Raw genomic sequence first — 23,460 nt, 5'->3', positions numbered from 1 at the left:
GGGAAAAGTGACCCGCTCACCTTGGGGTCAATGACGTGGGCCACGCCCTCCACACCCTCGAGGCGCTCGAGTGCCTTCAGCAGCACCTTCCAGGCAGTCGACTTGCCACTGCCGCTGGGGCCCACCATCATGAGGCCATGGTTCAGCTGGGAGATCTGGTACAGCTGCAGAACCTGCAACGTGCACAAAGACCATCCACAACATATAGCCGACCGAGAGGCTTAGTACGGGCTTCTCACGCTACTCCACGCCACAGTGTGGGCTAGGGCGGGGGGTGCAAAAACCCCTTATTCAATGGGCGGAGATATTGAACGCTAATGTGTGCATATCCTGACCAGCCCGAACCACAACCCAATGTAAGCCCAATATTGTTAATATGATGGCGATGCACTGGTTCTATGACGGGCCGGAGAGTGCCAACATCGTATAATATTGGGTTGTAGCGTAAACCGTGGACCCAATGTAAGCCCAATGTTGGTAATATGATGTCAGTTCACTGCTTCTATGTTGGGCCGGACACTGCCAACACAGTACAATATTGGGTCAATGGTCTGTGCTGCCCAGGATTCTTTCCTTTCCTACAAGCAACGTTCATTTTTGTTTTTGCAGTGTGTGTGTGCAAGGCCATCCTATCATGCAGAGCAGGCTGACCACCTGCTGTTTGCACTAGTGTTTTGCACTGCTGTGCTCTCAGCATCGCAAGGAAACGATTTGCAACCTCTTTGAAATGAAAAGAAGACATCATCAAGTTGTCTGCCACTCCTTTGACCACAATTTGCCACAGAACACTCACTGTTGCAAAAGCGGAAAAAGGGAGGAGAGAGAGAGAAAGGAGCACCTTCTCCATCCAGGCTCCGCCCTGCTCCTCGCCCTCGCCGGCCACGAGGAACATTTCCTGGCAGACCTTGACAATGTGCTCCTTGAGGTTACGCATCTCAGCCCGGGTGTAGGACACGCCGGGGAACACGTCTGACAGCAGCGAGAAGAGCAGAGGGATGTCTTCGGCCACCAGCTTGGGCACCATAGTCTCACACACACTCTGGATCAGGATCTGTTTTGGGACACGGTGGACAAGTAGTAGTGAATACCCTTTGCTGTCACATTCCGGAGCGTGCCTACAGTCTTTACGCAGAGCTTCACGGCCACGTCTGCGCCTTTCTGGGACATGCAACAAAAACTATGTCAAATAGATTTAGTCAAAAGCAAAGCCTTTGTTTAAAATAACTTTCTCAACAATGTGCGGGAGAATAAAATGGAATGCAACACTATGCTCAACTTTTGGTTTCCAGTCCTTAATCAACAAAATTGGTTCCATGAAAACAGGTTTCGTGCCTGCCAGCTGCTTTTAACAAGATTCAATATGTTTACATTTTTGCACCAACACATACATGTTGTAGTAAAGGCAGCCTTTAGCAAGTACTTTCAGAGGCTAGCAAACATCAATTTCAGCAATTCAAACACTTCCAGAGGCATTGAGATGGTGTGCACCCCCATTACACATGTTCCCACCAGAATAGACTTCTCAAACATGCACTCTAGAATTAAGCCCCTAAACAAAACAACAGGAAGGAAAGACAGCACAAGCGTTCACATTGTCTTTCTTTCCCGTTGTCCCACTTTTGCGCAAAAAGATGCACTAACACTAACTCGTGTGTACAGCTGTCTGCACACGCACGCACCTCCTGTTCGGGCAGGTGCTCTGCAATGGAATTCTCCTCGACGCCACTCTCGCCCTTTTCGCGCAGCTCATCTCGGATGCGCTGGATGCGGTCACGCTTGATGTTGCCCGCGCTGACAAGCACACTCTTGAGTGCCCGCAGGCCAAAGTCATAGTGGGACTGGTTGGATAGCTGCTCGTTGCACAGCCTGCAACAAGACCGGAAGGCACGATTAGCAACGCAGCAGGTATGACAACACACATCACTGAGGATGAAGCAGCGAGCTTTTTAGACGAGTACAAGCAGCTCGTTCGGTAGTTGGGAAGGGAAAAAGAGAGAGCTGCTGCTCACTTGAAGAAGGGGACTATCTTGGAGGCCAGCTTCTCGGCCGAGCGGAAGCCCTGCGAGAAGAGCATGACCTGGGCAATGAGCTGACGGTCAGGGCTGGTCATCGCCAACGATCGGAACAGTTTCTTGAGGTTGTCGGGCAGGTTGGAGCGGCCCGCATAGCCTGGGTTCATGGTGATGAAGATGGCCATGTCTGGGTTCACCCGCACCTGCTTCCCAATCAGCTCCACGGAGAGTTGCTCTGCAATGAAAAAAATAGGGGATGATGGAGTGATGAAAAAAAAAAAAGATTACCATGGCAATATTCAGAGGGAGTAGAGACAATGCGGTGTCTGGTGCCTTAATAGAGTGACTATACTCTCTTTCTCACAGACAGAAAATCCAAAGTAAGTTGTGTGCCTTGACCATTATCAAACAGTAAAATGAAAAGACATTATTTATGAGGAAGAGTGATGTAGGTCGGGCACTTAGAATATTAGCAGCAAGTAAGCAGCGCAACTACGAACTTGGTGCAAGGAGAGAGTCCAAGACCACACGACAACAACACAAAATAGAGACCTCCGCCTTTTCAAGCTAGCTATAGCCGAAGGCTCGAAAACAATGGGGACAATGAGCAAAAATACAGCAGCTATGACTTATGTCGATATTATTTGAGAAGCGACTCTCCAGAAATGCGCGCAAACTCTCACACACAACCTGCGCAGTATGCCACGTAGCAGTGACCTACTTCTCCTTTTCAGGTGCCTTCCCTATTCTGAATGGTTCATGCCACCTTCTTTCCATGCTCTACTTTCTCTGTGCACAGTGCATGGCACCAATGTTATCTACTATAGGCTGGTTTCTCCTAGCAGCTTGAGAGTATCGTGGTGAAGCTTGCTGTAATCATCTTGGACAGCAAGAAGCAAAATATTGCGTCATAATGCAGCTTTGTTTCGAGTGAAAGGCGAGAGGAGTTCTGAAGCCGATGACGTGCGGGAAAAAGTTGCGTCATATTTGTGTAAACAGAGTATATATGATCACAGCGAGAAGGACTAGCTTTTCATTATGGGCCCTTCATAAAATTTGTATCAATCGTATGTCCAAGGCTCACAGTCAATATCCCAACTGGAGAAAACAAAACAAAAGTCTCCCCCATGTCAATGCTTTTCTCGTATGTCCAACTATGTCTCTTCTGCTTCCTGCTGCAGTTACCCTCCCTCGGAATCAACTTCATTATATCCGTGGACCATAAGATATGTGCTGTTTGCCCAAGTGTAGCTTCCTGCATAAGCGCTGCCATATCGTCCTGATGATGTGCTATAGAGGAGACACAGTACCGTATTTACATGACTAAGTCAACCAGATTTTTTCTTAATTTGAAAATTTTAAGCAGGGACAATCAACTTACAATCGACACCAAAGCATGGCACTGCCAATAAAAGCGAAGTGAACGACGTATCAGGGATGCGACAGCAAGTTTGTTTTGCTCTACATCTCTAAGCAGAATTCAGTTATTGCGCATGCTTCACAGGAAATATTTTTCTTTTTTCTTTTACCTTTACTGTGCACACAGGGCCTAAAGGAGTTTGACAGATGATGCAATGGCCGCTACTCCAATCGTGGAGACATCAGCTTCTTGCACATAGGCCCGTTCAGTCACGTGAGACGATGGTGCTTCTGGGGAGTGTCAATGCTTGATGGAAGAGCAAACATCGCTAGGTTTCATTCTTTCGTGCTGCCTCGATTCGTAGTGTTTGACTTGATGGCCGGCCACATGGTTCGTCATAGGCTCTCCACGTTTACAAACCATTCGCCGCTCATTTACTGCAGCGTTCAAGAGGGCGGGCATCACTTGCGCCGATGAAACAAACTGCGCAGTGGGCTGCAAGTTCGAAGCTTCTTAACGGGTTATGCGTGAGTGGCAGCGACAGCAAGGTAAATGTTTAGACCGTGACGCCAAGTAAAGACACTTCTGCAGACTGCAGTCGGGATGCTTTTCAGAGCTGGAGGCCAAGCTTGCGGCATATACCAATGAAATGCATGATCAGAAGCAGGGTCGAGTTGTCCAGCTAGGCAAATGTACTTTCATTGTGGAAAGTGTCTACCAGTGTACCTTTTCTTTTATAAATTTGGGGAACTCGAATTACATTCGAATAGATTCAGAATCATTCAAATAAGGTAGTGTACCGGCGGGAAGGTGCCGGGCACCCACCTTTTCCACTTTCGCGGCTGCGCAGGGTCTCCTGGATCATCTGGATCTGCTGAGAGACGGCCGAGAGCATGCGCTCCTCCAGCCGGTTGAACTCGTCGAAGCAGCCCCAGGCGCCCACCTGGCAGAGGCCGACAAAGATGCGCCCCATAGCCTGGAAGTCAAACGTCTCGTCACAGTTGAACACCAGCACAAAGCGGCCCAGCTGGTGTCCCAGGGCCTTCACGGACTCCGTCTTGCCAGTGCCGGCCGGTCCTGTGCACAGAAGGAGAACGAACAGTAAGGTATGGTATGTCTCAAACAAGATATCTGTATGTGGACACCTGAACCATACTGTAAGGGAATGGAGGAAGGTGGGAAATTGGAAGAGGAAAGAGGAGCTGTAGTTGAGGGCTACAGAGTTATTTCAACCACCTGGGGATCTTTTGCACTGACCTTCCTGTGCTGTGCGATATCAGTGCAGGTTAGAGATTCCCAGGTGATCTCTTTCTCTCGTCGCGCTTTCATGCCTACCTTCCTCCTTCCCTTAAGGCACGGTCCAGGTGTCCACAGAAACAAGTGTGAAAGATACTGCACCTTCCCCTTCCCGTGAACCAATTATTATTTCTACGCATGCCCAACAGCTTGCTTTAATTTTCCCTTCCAAGTCTAACGTATGTCGCAAAACCGCATGTTGTTAGGAAAGGAACTTCTTTTGACTGAACTTTAAGAACACAGCGTTCTCCAGTGCAGTGCAATAAAAAACATTGCAAAATCGAGAACATTGGACACCGTAATGTTATGAATAGGAGCATCACAATACAGTAAGAACTCTAATTTGAGCACCGTTAACTAAATAATCTGGATAATTCAAACTGCCAGCTTGATCCTGCCCAAACGCTAACTCGTCTATGGCTTCGGACGCTTGCCAATTCAGACACTGTGTCAATTCGAAAGGGCTCCATACTTGGTGGCTGCATGCAGGTATGACCAGCACAGCAAGAGATTGTCAAAACGGCCTCGAGCACCTCTGAAGTGCACATGACAGCAGGCATTACGATGAAAGCATGACCCGGCCTCCAAGAGCAGTCCGATCACATAGTTTCGGCCTCACTTTGCATCGAGCGATCCAAAGTTTTGAATTAACCGAGTCAATATTATCGAGGTTTTACCGCACTGCAGTGCAGACCACTTACAATGTAATTACGATGTAATTACAGTGCAATTACAGTGCGGGACCAGTTGCAACGTGGCTTCTGCCGGCAACCGGTCTGCCTCCCATAGGACTCTATGTGAAGCCGTACCGCTTATTATGTGAAATACCAGTCATAGTGCAGTTTTGAAATCGTCTTGGTGACAGTGAAAAACCGCAAGTGCACTCCTTGCATGGCACAGCCTGCCACATCAGGTGTTTATGGTGTGACACGCTCGCTTCCCTCTCCTCCAGTTTCTGCACACTGCTCCCATCTTGCAAAAGATTGCTCAACAGCTACTCTTTCCCCTCTGTAGATATTTTGCTTTTGTCCTTTTTATGCATATGCGTCACACCACTTTTTGGGTATGCGCTGACAAGAAGCGCACATGCAGTTCCGCAGCAGTGGTCATGGTTATTTTCGTGGTCGCACAGAGCACTGTATTCTAACACTAATCTAAGCGTGAAACGGATCCACTTAGTGGGTTGCTTTTCGTTGATTGATTAATAAGGCGTTTTTTAAAGGGGTGCTACTCATCTGGCGTGTAGTTTGAACTCAAAATAATGCCCCAGCGACCTACATTATAATGGGTCTACGCTGCAACATCACAGATAACAGGCATTTGGACCGTGAAAATGCTTGAATAAACTGGGTTTCCGAATTAACCAGTTACACCATAACATTGGCAAGATTTGAATGCAACATGCCACTTAATGTTGTTTTAGATCATTTTTTAATAAAAGATTATTAATTATTATTGTATATTTCCAGTTCTTCCAAAACTGCAGTGTCTTGCACCGTGAGGCAAGATACTTCGTCACTTGAGCCCCAAATGCAGCAGCAAATGCTCTTGTCTCCTCACCGAAGGGTGAGCCTCCGAGTCGTGCTTCCAGGGCCTGTGTCATGGTGAGGTAACAACGGTCGGTGAGCGGAGTCTGCACCAGTTTGTCCTGCACACCCAGGTACTCGAAGCCGTAGCTGAACCGGGCATTGGCCATGTGAATGGACAGCTGGCGCAGCACCTCGGCCTGGCGCGGATCGAAGTAGAAGCGCATCTGGCTCAGCCACTGGAAGTCCCGGGGCCCCCGGACGCCACTCTTGAGCAGTGAACGGGTCACGTCCCTCTTGTGCACAAACTCGGTGATCTGAAAAAGAGAGAGGGAAAAGAAAAAAAACAAAGCAGCAAAACTTCAGGTCAGCGTCAAAGGCATGCAAGATGTCACAGCAAAAGTGTGAACGAACATGACAGACGCTGGCACTGTTGTGCACTGTTTGCTGGCTTTCTCGACACAAGGGTAAGAAGTACTGCTTTTCCACTAACTACACCTCACTTGATGAGTAAAAAAGCGAATATTACTTCTATCTAAGAAGGTGAACCAAGAGACATTGCATGGAACGAAAACATACACAAGCAAATTGCAGGAACTACATAACCTAGCAGTGTGACAAAGGCTGAAATGTGCCTTCCTTGGAGACTTTCGTTTGTCTTGTACAGAAAGGAATGAATGAATAGATGAGTTAACCAATAATAATAAGAAAAGTGATTGCCAGTTATTCTATCGAAGTAATGCTCAATTCAGGGACGGTTATTATTACTGTACTGTAAATATGCTAACTACAGTGACTACAATAGCACAGCAAATGTGGCTCAGCAAGCGTTCAAAATGGTAACAATGGCAATGTGTTACAATACTGACCCTACTAAACTACGGCTGCACTAGAACTATTCACAGCACCGACTGCACTGTTTGCCTTGCCCTCTATATGCACAGGCATGCACAGCTTAAGGGCACAAACACTAGTGCACACCACTACCCACAGAAGACGCCACACATCTGTGATGCAAGCCTCCTCTGTTGTTACCGTAGTTTCGCCTTCATGTTGTGCCAAAGATGCAGCTGAACAAGGAATCATGCCCCTTACAGCTGCTAGTGTTCTAATAAATAAATAAACAAATAAACTGGCACCACCCACCAGGTGCTCGAGCTTCTTGCGTCGTAGTGGTGGTTGCTCCTGGAGCACGGAGTCAGCGAGCACATTGAGTGTTTGCTCCACCGACTGGAGCACTTCTTCCAGGGGCTGGCTGCTGGCATCCGAACCGGCTTTCTCCATCGTCTGCAAAGCAGCCTCCACATCCTCTGACCAGGAGATCTGGGCTGCCAGGACCACTATCTGGCTCTGCATGGGAGAAGAACCACGAGATCTACCATTGTCAACCGTCGCCTCCGTTCCTTGATGCCTCGATGATCACCTTCCTTAGGTGCAAGGGGCATGCAGCACTTGGAAGTGAACGCTAACAGCAGTGCTGTTGCGGTTAAAATGACAGGAGTACTGCATCACATCAACACTATGAGAACAAAGTGGAATACTGCATTAATATTCATCGAAGCATCTAAAGCTAAAGTTTATAAGGAGTAAGGAAATGAAGGTTTAGCTTCACTTATGGGACTTTATGGGGCTTATGGGGATTGTGGGGTGCTGTTCAGGCTATGAGCAGCGCAGGATAAATTCGAGCATCTGGAGTTCCTCGGTGTGCACTGACATCGCGCAGTACAAAATGCACCTTGCGTTTCACCTCCACCAAAATGTGGCAACCGTATACTGCTGCAGTTGAGCCATTGTTAAAGGGTCCGGGAAATGCCACTTATCCCTAGCTTAAAACAGGAGGGTAATAAGGTGTTCCATCATACGCCGCTCCATCACAACAGTTTTTGCGCTAGCTCCATTAACATTGGCAATATTGGTGATAAAAAATAATGCTCGTCCTCTTCCCGTCAACCCATACACTCTTCTGGGTGGCAACGCTCTGTCTTGCATTGAATAGCCCGCATGCCCTTTTTGTACACACCTGGTAGCGGTCAGTCCAGGCCATGTACTCTTGCTGGTCGATGGTGCCCCGCTTGAAGGGAGCACTCTCAGCCACTGCCGAGGCCAGCCGCTTGGCCAGCGTCACCCGCATCTCCTTCTCCACCAGTGTCAGCCACTCGTTGATCTTGGGGTTCTCGGCAATGGAGACTGGAGTGCTGAACACCATCTGCACGACAGAGCTGTCTTCTGAGCACACAGCCAATCGTGCAGAAAGAGAACATTCACTGTCCAGTTGATGCAATCATGTCACAAACACTTCTAGCACATCACGCAACTTGTATCCACAAGGCACCCAGTGCCCAGAACAGTACTGTCTCAAAACATTTAAGCAGGTATGAGGGCATTGAAAACATTCTTTTAACATGTCTTGCTGAGACTTACCATGCAAGTGTAGAACAGTATGCAGATTCCAAATTTGCTGTTAGATTTATGAAACATCATTAGGAAGACTATTCTATATGGAGCAATAACATGTCCGTTACTTACTGGCCGTTATGGAAATTTCTGATTAAAGAAAACTTCTATTTAGGAACATGCACATATAAGGAAATTCATATAATTTCATTTTCTTGTTCATAAATAAATATTAATGTTGGCAAACAAAAAAGTATGTAGAAGTAATTAGCGAAAATTATGTGTAATTAACAATATGTCACAGTTAGGAAAAAATAACAACAAAGCTTTAGGATGTGCGGCAGACCTTTTGGAATGCCTGTATGTTCCTAAAAGAGGCCTTTTTAAACTTGAAATTACCATTATAGGCTGTGAGAAACAACCTAATTAGTATAGTCATTTATATCTTATCTTCGAGACAAGATATTTGAAATCTAAGAGCACGTTTGAAATCAGCATTCTATTCTGCCCTTGCATGCCAAGTTTCAACAAGGTACGTTGGAAAATAAAAGCAATTTTAAGGGGGGACACGGGTCTTGAAGGCGGAAAAATCGCCCAAAAATCAATTTTTAGAAAACTGAAGTATTAGAATCTACAACTATTATTCTCTGATTCCACCAAGTTTCTCACCTCTCGTGTCAATACTTGAGGCGTAATATCAATTTATAACAAGTCGGCTGGCTCATTTCAAGCTGATGTTTTCACTAAAATAGCGCATTTTCAAAAAAGTATAGCTTCCGTTCCACGGCCGCGCTCACGGCGATCTTGGTCTCTTTCGAAAGAGTGGCTTTTCGCCTTCAAATTTCGCGCTCCTGCGCGTCGTTTTGCTCATTGGTCCGATACAAACAAAGAAAAGAAAAAAAGCCGCAGCACACGTTCCTATTCGTTGCTTCGGTGCATGTGACAAAAAGGGACCCTGTGATTGGCCGTTCGCGTCTCGCGTCGTCTGCTGTGCGCGTCAGGGCAGTCGGAGCCGTGCCCTTAGACGCCATCTTGCCTAGTGCTGTCAGCCTCGAACGCCTCGGAGATCTCGCAGCGATGTCTACGCCAACGAGAAAGTTTGCGATGCGTCATAAATACGGCAAAAAAAAGGAAAAAGTCGTCCATCGGCAATGCTAAGAAAGGTGCTTTGGTGTTGCGAGACGCCGAAAACGAGTAGATTCCTGCGTCCAGTGACCGTGTCGACGAACCTACGGATCAGCTAGGCCTAGCGGGCCCGTCAAGCGAGCACACTTCAGACGTCGTCAGCCGCGTTCGTCACGATACAACGCTTCTGACGCCTTCCGATCTGGCAAGTGAAAAGAGAAAAGCCGACGCCAAACTGTGGGAGTTGGATTCAACGCCAGCAACGAAACGTAAGACAGACTTTGCCGCCAGCGATGCCACGATCTGCCCGCTTGATGAGACGAGCTTCGCCATGATTTGCATCGAGTCGATCAACAGCCTTCTTGACGGTGCAAAGTGTAAAACGTGTGGAGGGAGTGTTAAAATCGGCCGAGGTGATCGCGGATACGGCCTCGCTGTCAAGCTTTTCTTGACATGTGTCAACTGCGGCGACAAGGCATCGGCGTGGAGTTCGCCGCGTGTGGACGGAAAGCAAAGTGTAAATCCTTTCGCTGTGAACATTCTGGCTGCGCGCGCGATTCAAAGTACCGGCAACCGGCGGACTGCATTCAACGACATCTTTGCCGCGATGAATATTTCCCATCGTGGACTGCACACGAAAACGTGGCAGAGCTACGTAAAAGAAAAGCTGACGCCTGCCGCGACGCGTGCAGCCGAGAAAGTGACCGTTGAATGCGCGGAGTCAGTCCGGAAGCTGTACGATGAATTGAACGTTGTCATGTATGCAAGGCATTGCGACCAATTTATGAGTGCCTCTCTGACAAGAAGCTCCTTGAGCGATGTGCAAAGGGAAAAACCCAAAATAATAATGAGAGCCTGCACTCTCTCATATGGGCACTGGCACCAAAAGAAAGGCACGCATCCCTCTTCAGTGTTGAGGCCGCAGTTGCAGAAGCAGTCTTGAAGTTTAATATAGGGTACCAAAGGACCTCGGTAGGAATTTTGAACGAGCTGTGTTTGAATCCTGGCCAAAGAAGTGTGCGGCGTATGGTAGAAAAGGACAAGCTTCGGTCCGTTGCATCTACAAGCAAGCGTGCATCGGCAGAAAATTTGCAGCGTGCTCTGAAAAAGCGCCACAAAGGTGGTAGTGCTCAAAATGACTATGCCCCTGGGGCATATTAACAATGTCTGGTAGTTGACATGTACATATTTTTTACTTTTAGTGATTAAAAACGACTTCCGTTTGTTTTTCTCATTTTCTCAAGATGTGAATTTTGGTCTCCTGTCAAGTTGGTGAATGCGATATCTCAACACCCATTGCAGATACAGCAATGATTTTTGTTTCAGCATTAAGCCAAATATGTGGAGCACACAATGTTGCAAGCAGATTTCTTAATTATTGCTTTAAAATTTTTTAAAATGGCACTTTTTGTGACCACTGTGTTTCCATGTTACAACTACTAAACTTCAATGTGCAATAAAATGAAAAATAATCATTAAATCAAAAATCTGCTTGCAACATTGTGTTCCTTATTCATTCTAGTATATAGCTATATGCTAATAAGAAGATTTTGTGAAGTGGTTTTTTTCCTATTGTTTTCACAGCAAGTGCACCATTGTTCTTAATTATCTCAACGCCTAATTGGTTCAGAGAAAAACTAATTATATTTTTGGAATCAGCACCAGGAACTGCACACGTGTGCCAAGTTTCATCACTTTAGTTCAAAAATTAAAGAAAATGGCTTTAAGACCAGTGTCCCCCCTTAACCCTCATACCCCCTGAAACATTTATGGTTCCAGTATTAGCACGTGCTATGTGGCACATCTTTTTTTTTAAAGCACTCAGGGACCTGCCAGCCGAGAACAGAACATGCTGGCGCAAATACCAAAGATAGACATGCATGTCGCACACACAAAGCCAGGGGGAGAGACAGACAGACAGACCTCTTCTCCTTCCTTGGAAGACAGTCCAGTGACGAGAGTGTTGTCATCGTTGAGGATGATGGAGGACACACCGGCAAACATCTTCTTGAAGTGCTTCTGCAACCGGGGGATGTTCTTGCTGTTGCCGATTATCTCCAGCAAGTCTTCATCGCCCACAAAGTAGAACCTGTGGGCGAGAAACGGAATGAAAACCAAGGTGGGTCGCGCGAACACAGTAGAAGAAGTCACCCTGAACTGCACATATGTGACCAGTCGCAAAAGAGCGTTTATGAAGCAGCTTTTAATGTGCTAGTAACGCAGCCACTCAAGCAGTCAGGGTTTTTCTTCCCTATCTGCTTCTTTGAATGGCTTCCAAGTGGACATCAGGCCACCAGTTTTTTTACCATTCGCTTGTATCAATTTCAGTGCGGTAAAGAGGCGATGATGCTGCCTTCCCCTTATCTAGATAAGAACTTATTCTTCGCGGCCTCTGCATGGAAAAAACTTAAAGATGCCTAAACCTGATATACCAGGGTACGTTTTAGAGTTTGTGCCTTTATCAAAAATGGCGCTATCTCCCAAACCTCAAATCATCTGATTGGAGGAAATGCCGGAACTGGATGTGGTAGCAACACCCGGTTCTAACACTTCGACCGATCATATGACTCGATTCGATAACGACGCAAACTCTGAATGCCAACCCTGGTCCGCAACAACTCCTCCAGCGGGTGGTAGACACTATGATTACAGCCAACGTGGGTCTTCACCTGGGGAATGATGAGCGCTCCCGCTCCAGGTACTCTCCGAGGGCCTTCTGGATCTTGCCCAGCAAGTCAGCAAGACGCTCCAAGGAACGCTGCACCCCCTGGATGTTGAGCACGTCCAGCACCAGCGGGCTCTTGCTCACCTTCTTCATCAGAGTGAGGAACTCCGAGCTGATGCTGAAAGGAAACACAAGACCGGGAGACAAGCAGGACGTTATACAGGTGAGGAAAAACTAAAAAGCAAAGCTAGAGCCACATTAACTCAAGCATGAAGGATTATAAACCAGCCTCCGACCTACTGTGTTGATGTCGAAAGCGTTTTACCTACTTTAGTTTCAGACTAGTTATTCAGAGCAGACTATTTCTCTACTCAGGCAGTCAATATAACTGACACTTCTTGAGGCCTGTGCACTGGCATTTCTTTTGTGGGCACATTAGGCAGGATAATGCTGAAGCCATCACATGTGGAGTTCTTCAACAGCTTTCTAAAGCCATTTGGGCTTCCCCAGGGTAAGAAAGATTGGGAATTCTTGCTCTAAAGGATAAGCATTTCCTGCTGAATTTTTGATCCGTATCCAACCAGTGAAGAAACAAATTTGAGCCTAATGTACTTATTATACTCTGGTCTACAGCTGCCGTGTCTGGGTACAATTGCCAATGCACAAGATTGTTCAAATAGGCTCACACAACAGACAAGCCTCTCAAACAGAAACGGCAAGCGCAGTCTAGAGTTGCGCATACCTCGTGAAGCGAGAGGTCTCCATGGGCAGCAAGGTCTGGATGTCGGCGCTGCCGGAGAAGATGCCCTCCAGGTAGACCCAGCGCCGCTGCACGTCGATCCACACGTCGAACAGGGCGTTGATGCGGTTCAGCTTCTCCTCCCATGCCAGAGCATCTTCTTCAAACTCCTGTCATAAAACAAAGTGAAACAAGTCAGCCACCATTTCCAAAAACGAAATATCAAAAAATGAAATTTGTAGGCTCCAAAAAGTGGCGAGAGTAAAATAAAATGAACATCTCCTGGTGTATAAGGCTAGGGGCTATATCATTCACACTAGCAATGGCAATTCCGTATAATCTTGAATTTCCATGAGACACACTGCATCAAAGGACGTGAAAGGCTCATTAACTGCAATGTGGAAGGAAGCCTTGCCTTGTAGTAGGGCGAGAGCTTCATGGCGGCGACCGAGTTGATGTGCTCCTTGACCTTGTTGAAAAGGTCATCCCAGCCGCGGATGAGCCGGCACTTGTTCTGGTAGTTCACCAGGTCCAGCTCATAGTTCTGCCAGGCTTCACGCACCTGCATACGTACGTTAAAACATTAGGGCACGATCTACGAGCCTGAACACTGCATACCAGACCTTGTTGCATCAAGCGTAATTTCATTAGGTCAGATAGCCTGGTACATATGCTGGCTCCACAGCTGGGTACGTGAAAAACCAGAGGATGTAACACATAATATCATGCCGAACTTGTAGCAAATTCACAAAATCCTGCACACTACCTTACCACACCCAAACACTGTGGTAGTGAAAAGAGCTCTGGTGAAAAGAATGCCTCTTTAAATAGAACTCGCAAGTCCAGAGATTACAAAAACGGCTGCGGGCCTCAAACTGACACCACCACTGTTATCTTTGAATGCAGTCGTCTTTTTTTTTTCTTTTTTACCCTCAAAGGACAAGACCACAGACTACTATGTAAATCCCAGCCATGGCTCAGAAACCTATTCTTCCTTTTCCCCGTAACATTTTGAAAGCTATGCCAGCCTGATGTCCCTGCTTCCAGTAGCAGCCACTCTACACCTCAATTATAAGCTTGAAACGAAGTTAAAGCTTCTGACGCTAGTACGACCAGTTGCCTTAAATGTTCCAGGTTTCCCTCTGGCAAATGAGAAGTGCTGCCACCACAGGAAAGGCTCTAATCTTCCCCTTTTTTTTTTTTTATGTAGCTGACTGCAGTTATCAGACATAAGTTGTGCTTTTCGGCTGCCCTATTCACTTGATTCTAACCCACACCTTTTTTCTGGAAAATTTCGCATAAAATTGATGTGAATGTTACAATCAAGGTGAAAAAATAAAAACAAAAGGTGGTCTGCATGTGGAGGAAACGGCAGTTTGATAGCTATGAATATGTTTAGTGTTCCTGTGCATTTGATTGGTGGAAGGAAGTCTGCTCAAAGGGGTTTTAACGGGACGAAGAAGGGCCGTCCGGCTTCTAAAAATAGAACAATTAGCATACTTTGTGCCCCAAACAGTGAGAGTGAGCCGATGATAGATCTGCAGCCATAGACATCTTGAAAGTTAAGGTTATGCAGCTGGGAAGGCTGCAAAGCTCAGACAGAGGGTTGTTTGGTTAGAACCTTCATGAAAGGGTACGGATTTTTGCTTCAGAGGTGAAACGGCACATACCAATCAGGACATTAAAGCAGTTGTAGTAAAGTTTGGTTGTTCTAAGTGAGAAAAGGACTAATTTGCTTATTAAAGTACCAAAATCCAGAGTGCATTTCAATCGAAAGTGCCAAAGCCAGCGAACCTGCTTGAGGAACTCCTCGAGGGCCATCTCTCCCTGGGCGACCAGGATGACGTCCTTGACGATGGCCTCGTTGCGCTGTAGGTCAATGTCCCACACCAGGCCCAGGGTGAGCTCGGACAAAACCCAGTTGACGCGCAGCTGCCGCATCAGCTGCTTCCAGTGGCGCTCCTTCAGGGCGTCCGACTTGAGCTCCACAATCATCACGTTCACCTGTCAAGGCAACGCAAACCTCTTGGCAACACTCGTCACGAGGACAGTGAAGAGGCTACAGTTTAAAAGATTAAAGTGGTTCGGGTACCCCTCCATTAAAAACAATAAAGGTCCAAAAGTTCTACAAGCAATTTCTTAGACAAAAATAATATTGCTAAAACAATAATAATTTGCTAGGAGTGGTACCACTCACCTTTGTGTAACCCATGAGCACCTTCTTGACGTACTCGTACGAGGCGTACTGCCGCAGACGTGCGGGCAGCTCCTTCAGCTGGTTCAGCAGGCCATCCAGTTGTTGGCGCAGCTGAGGAAGAAAAGAAAAATACGCTGGTGAAGGATGTTTACTAAAATGCAGATAGTCTTTGAACGCTGATGGTGCGAACAAAAGATGACCCAAGTGCATATTACTGCCCCTGCAACTCAAACGACCATTCAACTGAAATGATAGCAGTGCAAATGTTCACCTTTTCCAAACTGCACCAAAAATAGCATGATGATAAATCTATGCTCAGAATGGTGCTGGTCTGCAATGTAAGCCCATGCTGATCGAATTCCTGTCTCACTAATGAAACGGATGGTCATAAGAGCAAGTACAGAAGGAGGTATACATAACTTAAAAGGGTGCTGGTGTGGGTCAATTGGAGAGACCACCGATTTTTTGCACATGCTTTATTATTCAAACTTTTTTGTGGCACTGTGAAATGCTCCATAGTTATTATGTATACGAGCAGCCCAAATTTTAGATGGATCACGATTGATTGTTTCATATTTTGGACCTCACTGCCAGTAACGTTCCGAAGGCATTATGACCATTGAATGTCTGTTGCCACCAGTCGTCTCTGTAAGCACTGCGCGGCGAGACCGTCAGGCAACAGAACAAGCACTTGCCAGCCCCTTCCTCCGCCACAGTTGCAATCAGAACTTTATGTAAAGCAATTTTTTTTCTTAGTTTTGACCTGATTTGAAAAATTTAATTTTTTCCGACGTTTCCGCAGCCCTGAGAGAGTCCGAAAAACTAGTTGTCACTACGGCTTGCACAGACCGAATGCATGTGTAATCGTACAATCAAGTGCAAGATAAAGGTGAAGCCACAATGAAAACTTCTACTAGTGATTAAATGCAAATCCACAGAATAGACGCATACATTAGCGCACGGAAGGAGAAAAAAGAAAAATGCAACACAAAAGTCATGCGCACAGGAATCTGAGTTATTTTTGAAGGATGATAACATATGAGGAAGTAACGCATTAATTAAGCTACAAGTGAAAGATGGAAGCAGTCCTGATAATTCTATTTAAGTTGTCCCCTTCTTCCTGTGATCTCAGCTTCACTGGCCTTAGGGAGACAGTATTCACAACTTCGGCAATGAACTGGCAGATTCGCCTTCTCGACCTCATCCAAGGTATGCATGAGTCTTCTAAAATGATTGTTTAAGCAGCTACTGGTCTGTAGATTATAAGTAGGACTACAAGTGAGGACAGCCTTATAAATGACATCCGCTGCGTATCGTAGACGCTTCTTGTTCTTTTCCAGGTGAAAAGTGTTTAAAAGCTTGCAGGGTGCCGGAAAAAAAACAAAAACAAACATAAAGCATCCACACCATATTTGTCTAAAACATTCATAAGATTATGCGACACGTCATGTAGATATGGAAGAACATTATACTTTCTCTGGCTTGTGAACATATAAAATGCAACATGTTTTCACAATTTTAAAAGTGCAGATCCAAAACCTGAGGACACTAAATAAACCCTGCTGACAGACATATGGGTGTTCTTGCTGTGTTCCAAACTATGTCTGCATGAATGTAGGGTGTCTAGGGCCCAGTCAGGTGACCACGCGTGTCACCTTTAGCCCTCTTCACCCAGACAGTTTTGTCTAAATCAAAATAAACTCAAACTCAAAAGCCCCCGAAAAAGAACCAAGTATGCACCATGCAAAACAGGTGTCATTTTATAAGACCGTTTATAATTTAAATGAAAGCTCCACCCGCACCATGCCCTCCATACACATGAAGGGCATAAAAAGAGTACACAATGTGCAAAATGTGCGACTGAAAAAGAGTGTGAGGGAGTACCCCTACCTTGCGAGCTTGCACCGACAGCCAGGGCTGCTCCTTCATCTGGTCGATCTGGTCCCAGATCTTGGCCAACTCTGACCAGACACCCTTGAGGTCCTGCAGTTCTTCCAAAGCCACGTGCAGCCGCTCGTCACCCGGTGAGATTACACCTGAGAGCAAGGAAGGAACAGAAGCTCTTATACAAGACAAAAAGGCGCCAACGCTTATGAACCACATAAGAAGAGTGAGGGACCGTACCTGGCTCCTGCAGCTCGAGGGCCTCCTTGGCCTTGACCAGGTTCTCGCGGTCCTCCTTGAGGCGGCTGAACTTAGACTCGAAGATGGCCAGCTGGGATGTGGCCTCGCTGGGGCGCAGGGAGCCCTGGACAGGCTTGCTCTTCTCCCAGTCGGCCAGGAAGTCGGCCGTGCGGGCCTCGACCGACCGGTCCTCGGCCACCACCTTCATCTGGAGGGAGGCCACCTGGGAGGAGATGGCCGTGTCCTTGCGGCGCATCATCTCCGTGAAGGCTGACCACTCGCCCTCCACGTTGTCCACGTGCAGCCACCAGTGGGGAAACTGGAAGCGCTGCCGCTCCAGAATGCGCTGGCCCTCCTTGTACAGCTGCAGAGGGGAGGGTCAAAAGGAGTAGATGACTACCGTCAGGAACAGTGTGACTGCACTTCACTTCTGTCAACAGTGTCACGAGAGACGGGTTCAGCAGCCCATAAAGAAGGTAGAGCTAACAGAACCGTTCAAATGGCCCATCACCTTTCCTGACTACGCAGCTAGAGCTACAGAGCTGAAATGCATCACTTCACCGCGCTGCAGAATATAGCCCGCGGATAGTGCTTTGGAATATTACACCATTAAGGAAATATGCATGCTATTGTTACATCGCGATTGTACAACATAAGCCAGTACAATGTTAGTTCAGCGCATTTTGAAATCAGTATAGTAGGCTGAGCAAAGGTAATCTCCCAAAGAGTATGTCGGATGCTTCAGCTGGGTTTACCCACTGGTTTTTGCATGCTTTCATAATGCTCGTTTCAGCAACGTACACAGCATGTGATACTCGTTAGCCGCGAATTTACATTCACTTAGGCCTCAAGCAGTCTAAAGAAAGACATTGCCGAGTAGTTGGTAGCTTGAAAACTATAATTTCAAACAAAATTTGAACCCAAACCAAAACCGTAACTGGCACCAGATATACCAGAACTACTACATCGTGTTACTACACCATGACAAAAGCTCCTCTGAACCCTTAGCCTTGGCTGCATAGTTAGGAAAAGCTATCCAAAAACATAGTGTCCCCTTTACACACGCGACAGGGTTCGAGAGAGGAAACACATACCACACTATTACAGTGTTTCTGCACTTCAACCAGCCCTTTGCGCACATTATCTCTGCAGTTCATGCAGGCAGCACCAAAGTAACGTTTCATTCTATAGCCATAAAAAGACTAATTAGACTAGACTGTACAATTAACAAAAATGACGTTTTGGCCAGCTATAATCCACGGGTACTATAACCCTTATGAAGTCGGGTGCCGCCCTCCCTACAGGTATTTTGCCCCGCTGGCTTTAACCATAACTAGACGCATAGCAATGCATCCGCAGCAAACTATGACTGGCAATTCAGGTTGTCGACTCACCTCCACCTGCTGTTCCCACGTCTTCATCTTACGCTTCAGCGACTGGACGTAGGTGATGAAGGCCACTGCATCCGATGTGCTTACCGTATCTATAGACTGCTGCTCCAGCTCGCTTCGAGACTGCCAGCGAACCAAAGAGAAGGCACGGTGAGCCCAACAACTAACTCTACAGGGATTCCTGCCACAACCCTGACTAACTCAAATCAAAATGTTTTACAGCTATCATCCATTATAGTGAATTGAATTGAGGTGATGAAATGTAGTCATTGAGTTTTTTTTTTCTGCTGTGGCTTCCACAAATGACAAGATACTTTTTTTATATGAAACCTGAGATGGCTCAGTGCTAGCTGAACTACAAAGAAACTCAAGAAGCTGGCTAGAGAAAGGCTCCATATTCAGGAATTATAATTACATGAAATCAAATACATGAAAGGCACTCTGGCTAAATAAGAACAAAAAAAAAAACAAGCCTGGAAAGGTGGTCTGCTCCAGAAGTCTCAGTATGTGAAAGAGGATGCTAAAACAGCTCGCGCATCAAGAGATGTGACTAAATAGAAAAAGTGAGAACACAGCTCAGGAATACAATAGGATCAAGTGAGTGAAGAAGTTGCAGCTAATACATATATGGAAACGGGGCAGACCAAAAAAAAAAAAAGTCATGATGTGGCAAGCAGCAACAGCAGTAAAGACGTGGTGTTGAGAGCTCCAGCCAAACAAGGGAGGGCTATGTTACCTTGGAGACGGCGGTGTGGAACTGGGCCATGTCATTGCCCAGAAGCTGGCCAAACTTGCCCAGAACTTCCTTGTGCCACGAGTCATACTTCAGGGTCACCTTGGACTGGACCTAGAGTGACATCAAGGGCAAAATGTGGTCAGACATAACAAGCACAGGGGGCAACCAATAACAGGGAGGTGCCATCAAGGGCAAAATGTGGTCAGACATAACAAGCACAGGGGGCAACCAATAACAGGGAGGTGCTAAAGATTACTCCATGCTTACACTTGGAAACACACAACATACATGCACGGTGACTGTGGGCAATAACATATTCCTCACAAATTTTTACCCTACAGAGCACCAATCCGTCATTTCAGTGTTTATGTTTTCAAATGCTGGACAGAGCTCACCAGTGTGCTGTAACAACTGTTCGAACTCCTGACGTTCAGAGATCTGCCTCTTTTGCATCATGTTAACAAAACTTTGCGTAGGGTAGTAATAAGATCGAGTGCTTTAATTGCTTCGGTTCCCTTTCTAATTTATGCGAAGATTAAAGCTATCGTGAAGCAAATATGAAAGCTTTCATGTCTGATTATTTCTTCACAGTGGCGTCAGTCCCTCAAGGACAAGAAGCTCTTATCCATCTGGCAGGTAGAAAACTCTAACAGGGATATGAAACTAAAACATACCTTAGCATAGTCAATGATGATTGGACCAATCTTCTTCCGGACATCGGTTGTGTCGAAAGTGGTGCGAGACTTCCTGCAATGCAGGCAAGAGGAAAAATTTCAATAGATGCTTGCAATCACTCCCAGCTGCCAGGAACATAAACATTCTCAAAGAAGAAAGTTGTTACTCTCAACACATTATCTACAGAAACTGGTTATAAAAAGAGAAAGCCAGCAAAGGTACTCATCGAACCACTTCACCAACCTGAATCTGAACTAGTACAGTGTTGTGCAAGAACCAACACCATCTGTTAAATGCTTCTGAACACATGCAGGAGGGCATCCTCCCCGTGAGACGTGATAAAGAACTGCCTGTTCTTCTATAGTATTTATTTTTTATTGACCAGCTTTTCAAGTGCCTTACAATTGAACAAACTACAGCCAAACCACTGACATGAAAGTTGCGGTTTCCACTATCATCAGTCTGTTTTCGTGTAAAGGACAAAAATTCTAGGAAGCAGTCAAGACTGCTTAGGTGCAGTAAAGCGAGAGCCTTTTTTATTATTTTATTTTTAATTGTTCCCCTTTTTTTGTATGGCTTTCGGCTACTGGTTACACAATCTTTAGATACTCCAGGCAATTTAGCCAATGCTGGCTTGTTATGTGGCTACTGGATTGGGTTTTAACTGTTTATGGCTTTTCTGGATTTGTCTAGGGCTTTTGATTACCTGATGTTTAGACACTTGAGCCAAATTAGCCAATGTTGCCTTGTTTGTGGCTACTGTTGGATTGGCTATAGATCTGTCTCGCTTGACACATTTCTTCAGACGCTACTTATGAGCCAAGAAAGGCTTTCGCCTTAAAAGAAACAGACTCAAAAGATTGAAGTAGCTTGCCCTGCACAACAAGTGGCACGCTGCTCCATCTCGGGCCTTTTCTTTCACACCATTCTCGGTACAGTCACTCGATGCCCTTACTTCTACCCCTGTTCCAAAAGGAAAATGGCTGACAGGCGCTGCTCACTTGATCTCGACAAGGGTGTTCATCCAGAGGCCGATGTCATCGCCCAGCCGGGCGTACAGCATGTCCTGCTGGAGGTCCCACAGGGCCTGGTAGCGAAGCCACTCACTGACGTACGTGTCCACATCCTTCACAAAGGTCTCGATGCAGCCGTAGCACTTCTCCAGCACATTGGTGCCATCTTGCATCACCCGCAGCAGGCTGCGGTAGGTCTGTGCCGCAGGCCTCTCCAGCCCCACCTGAATGAAGATGCCCACCGAGTGGAAAGAGTCAAACTTCTAGCCCTCGAACCATGAAATAATCCAAAACACGGGATCCGGGACAGCTATTTTTTGGTGTAGAAGGAAAGCGAGGCACTCGTGTACTGAGAGATGCCAGGTAGTAGAAATTTCCCGATGCCTCCACTAAGGCATCCCCCGTAGCCTCAGTAATTTTGGAATTTTAAACTCTATAAATCAACAGAGTCAAACTGAAATCGTCTGTATTGAAATTTTAGAAAACATGCAGCGTTTAAAGGTCAATGTGGTGATACCGCAAGAGTTCATTTAATACTACTAATGAAAACAATTAGAAGTCTAGAATTTGACAAGTACAAGAAATGCTAGAAGAAGGTTACTGACATGTTATAAGTTACATGTGCGATCCTAAGCCAAACACGACAAGCCATTTGCATAAGTAGGCCACTCCTCCTGATTACTGTCACAACCCCTAGGCCCCTCCCGACTAGCTTGATAAAAATAAGTGGGCTTAGAGAATTCGATAGGAGCTCTGTGCACCTCTACAGTGACATACGACAAAAAATCAGCACCAGAAGCCTGAAGGATGTCAATTTTTAAAAATTATTGGGGTAGCATGGCTTGAAACTAGTAATGAAGTGAAAGCTGTGAGTGTTGCATTGATAGCCCCTGTAACATCGCCTTTCAAGCTGTGGTTGTTTGTTTTTTTCGCAATTTTTCTCCAAGATAGGTTTTGGAGAAAAGAAAGCACCTTATACTTTTGGGTGGACACCTGACCTAACCAGGTCAAGGTCACATTTTCATTTTTTTTTTTTAAATTGGTTTACAAGAAAGGAAAGGCACAGTATCTGTCAGACTTCTTAAAGACACCTGAACTCCTCTAAGAGGGAAGTAAGAAAGGTGGGAGTGAAAGCAGAAAGAGCAAAAGAGGTCTGGTAGTGGGTATGGAGTAATTTGGGACACCTGGGGGCCTTTAACAGGTGCTGACATCCCACAACACAGGGCTGCTGCTCAGTTTAAGTTACATTTCGGGGAAAGGAAAACACAGTACACTTTTGGGTGGAAATCACAGAATTATGGACAGCCACAATTAGGTCAAGGTCACACTTGAAAGTCATTAGAAGGTCAAACTCGCGGCCACGGTGATCTTGGCTTTGCCTAGTACTAGTGATGGTTTCACTTCAAAAGCAACTAAGGGAGCATTGCTGACATGTCTGAATGGTGAGACAGAAATGTTTTGAAAGGGACCCCCCTCGACCCATCCCTTCGCATTAACTGAAATACTCATACCCTATTCACTTTTAAGCTAGAAAAGCAGGTCGGCTTATAATAGCGGAAATATGGTAGTTACCAAAATGAAATGAATGAATGAATGAACGAATCTCACCTGGTACCGGGTGCTCTGAATGCGAGTCTGGGAGAGCACAATGTTCTGCCAGGCGAAGAGTTGCTGAAGTAGGCTGCAGCGAGACTCCTCCAGGCTGGGGCTCAGGTACATCACCTGGTTGGTGATGCGCACTTCATGCACCAGTGTCTGCACCTGAGGCTCACCCCCGGGAGGGTGGTGGACCGTGCTCCCTTCCTTCTCGCCCGGCGTGGTAGTCGAGGCGTCCGCCTCTGACTCGGCAGCACCCTTCTTGCCCTCCAGGGCCAGGGTCCAGGCCCGGATTCCAGCCTCCAGGCGACCAGCCAGCTTAGCCTCCACCTGTAGCAATTCAATAGAAACTGCACCTTGGCAATTCTCTACCATGCCTCCATGACAAAATTCAAAAACAAAAACACGTGAAATTGCAAACTGCAAATGAGCTGCTGATGTTGAACTTGCCGCCAAGCCGTGGCTGATGAAATTACAGGGCTAGAAATGACACATTAGGTCAAATTTGTCAGATATTTATAGCTTTGTTGTATCAAACTTACGAACGACTGTGTGGCAATTTCGATTTAAGAAAAGATATGAAACAGGCCTTTCAAAATCACTAAATATGA

The 23,460-nt window shown here is 46.3% G+C and overlaps 1 protein-coding gene across 2 annotated transcripts in view; it reads right to left on the bottom strand.

The window, feature by feature from the left end:
• Dhc64C (dynein heavy chain, cytoplasmic) overlaps nucleotides 1–23,460 on the bottom strand; it is an 82,800-nt gene that overhangs the window by 34,744 nt on the left and 24,596 nt on the right. For both annotated transcript variants that reach the window (XM_084582355.1, XM_084582356.1), the window contains exons 15-35: nucleotides 22,862–23,179; nucleotides 21,242–21,477; nucleotides 20,240–20,312; nucleotides 19,566–19,676; nucleotides 18,833–18,952; nucleotides 17,439–17,802; nucleotides 17,205–17,350; nucleotides 15,315–15,425; nucleotides 14,912–15,121; nucleotides 13,533–13,679; nucleotides 13,121–13,287; nucleotides 12,383–12,556; nucleotides 11,637–11,802; nucleotides 8,215–8,400; nucleotides 7,341–7,544; nucleotides 6,229–6,511; nucleotides 4,198–4,449; nucleotides 2,010–2,247; nucleotides 1,680–1,866; nucleotides 839–1,051; nucleotides 21–173 (exon numbers count right to left, since the gene is read on the bottom strand). In XM_084582355.1, coding sequence (XP_084438481.1) covers nucleotides 21–173; nucleotides 839–1,051; nucleotides 1,680–1,866; nucleotides 2,010–2,247; nucleotides 4,198–4,449; nucleotides 6,229–6,511; nucleotides 7,341–7,544; nucleotides 8,215–8,400; nucleotides 11,637–11,802; nucleotides 12,383–12,556; nucleotides 13,121–13,287; nucleotides 13,533–13,679; nucleotides 14,912–15,121; nucleotides 15,315–15,425; nucleotides 17,205–17,350; nucleotides 17,439–17,802; nucleotides 18,833–18,952; nucleotides 19,566–19,676; nucleotides 20,240–20,312; nucleotides 21,242–21,477; nucleotides 22,862–23,179 — 4,059 coding nt within the window. The remainder of the gene's footprint in view (nucleotides 1–20; nucleotides 174–838; nucleotides 1,052–1,679; nucleotides 1,867–2,009; nucleotides 2,248–4,197; nucleotides 4,450–6,228; nucleotides 6,512–7,340; nucleotides 7,545–8,214; nucleotides 8,401–11,636; nucleotides 11,803–12,382; nucleotides 12,557–13,120; nucleotides 13,288–13,532; nucleotides 13,680–14,911; nucleotides 15,122–15,314; nucleotides 15,426–17,204; nucleotides 17,351–17,438; nucleotides 17,803–18,832; nucleotides 18,953–19,565; nucleotides 19,677–20,239; nucleotides 20,313–21,241; nucleotides 21,478–22,861; nucleotides 23,180–23,460) is intronic.

Source organism: Amblyomma maculatum, chromosome 10 (assembly GCF_055883805.1).
Source record: "Amblyomma maculatum isolate TAMU_Amacu chromosome 10, ASM5588380v1, whole genome shotgun sequence".
NCBI lineage: Eukaryota > Metazoa > Arthropoda > Arachnida > Ixodida > Ixodidae > Amblyomma > Amblyomma maculatum.
Note: the sequence above shows the minus strand (reverse complement) of the source record. Positions and strands in the feature narration are given on the sequence as shown.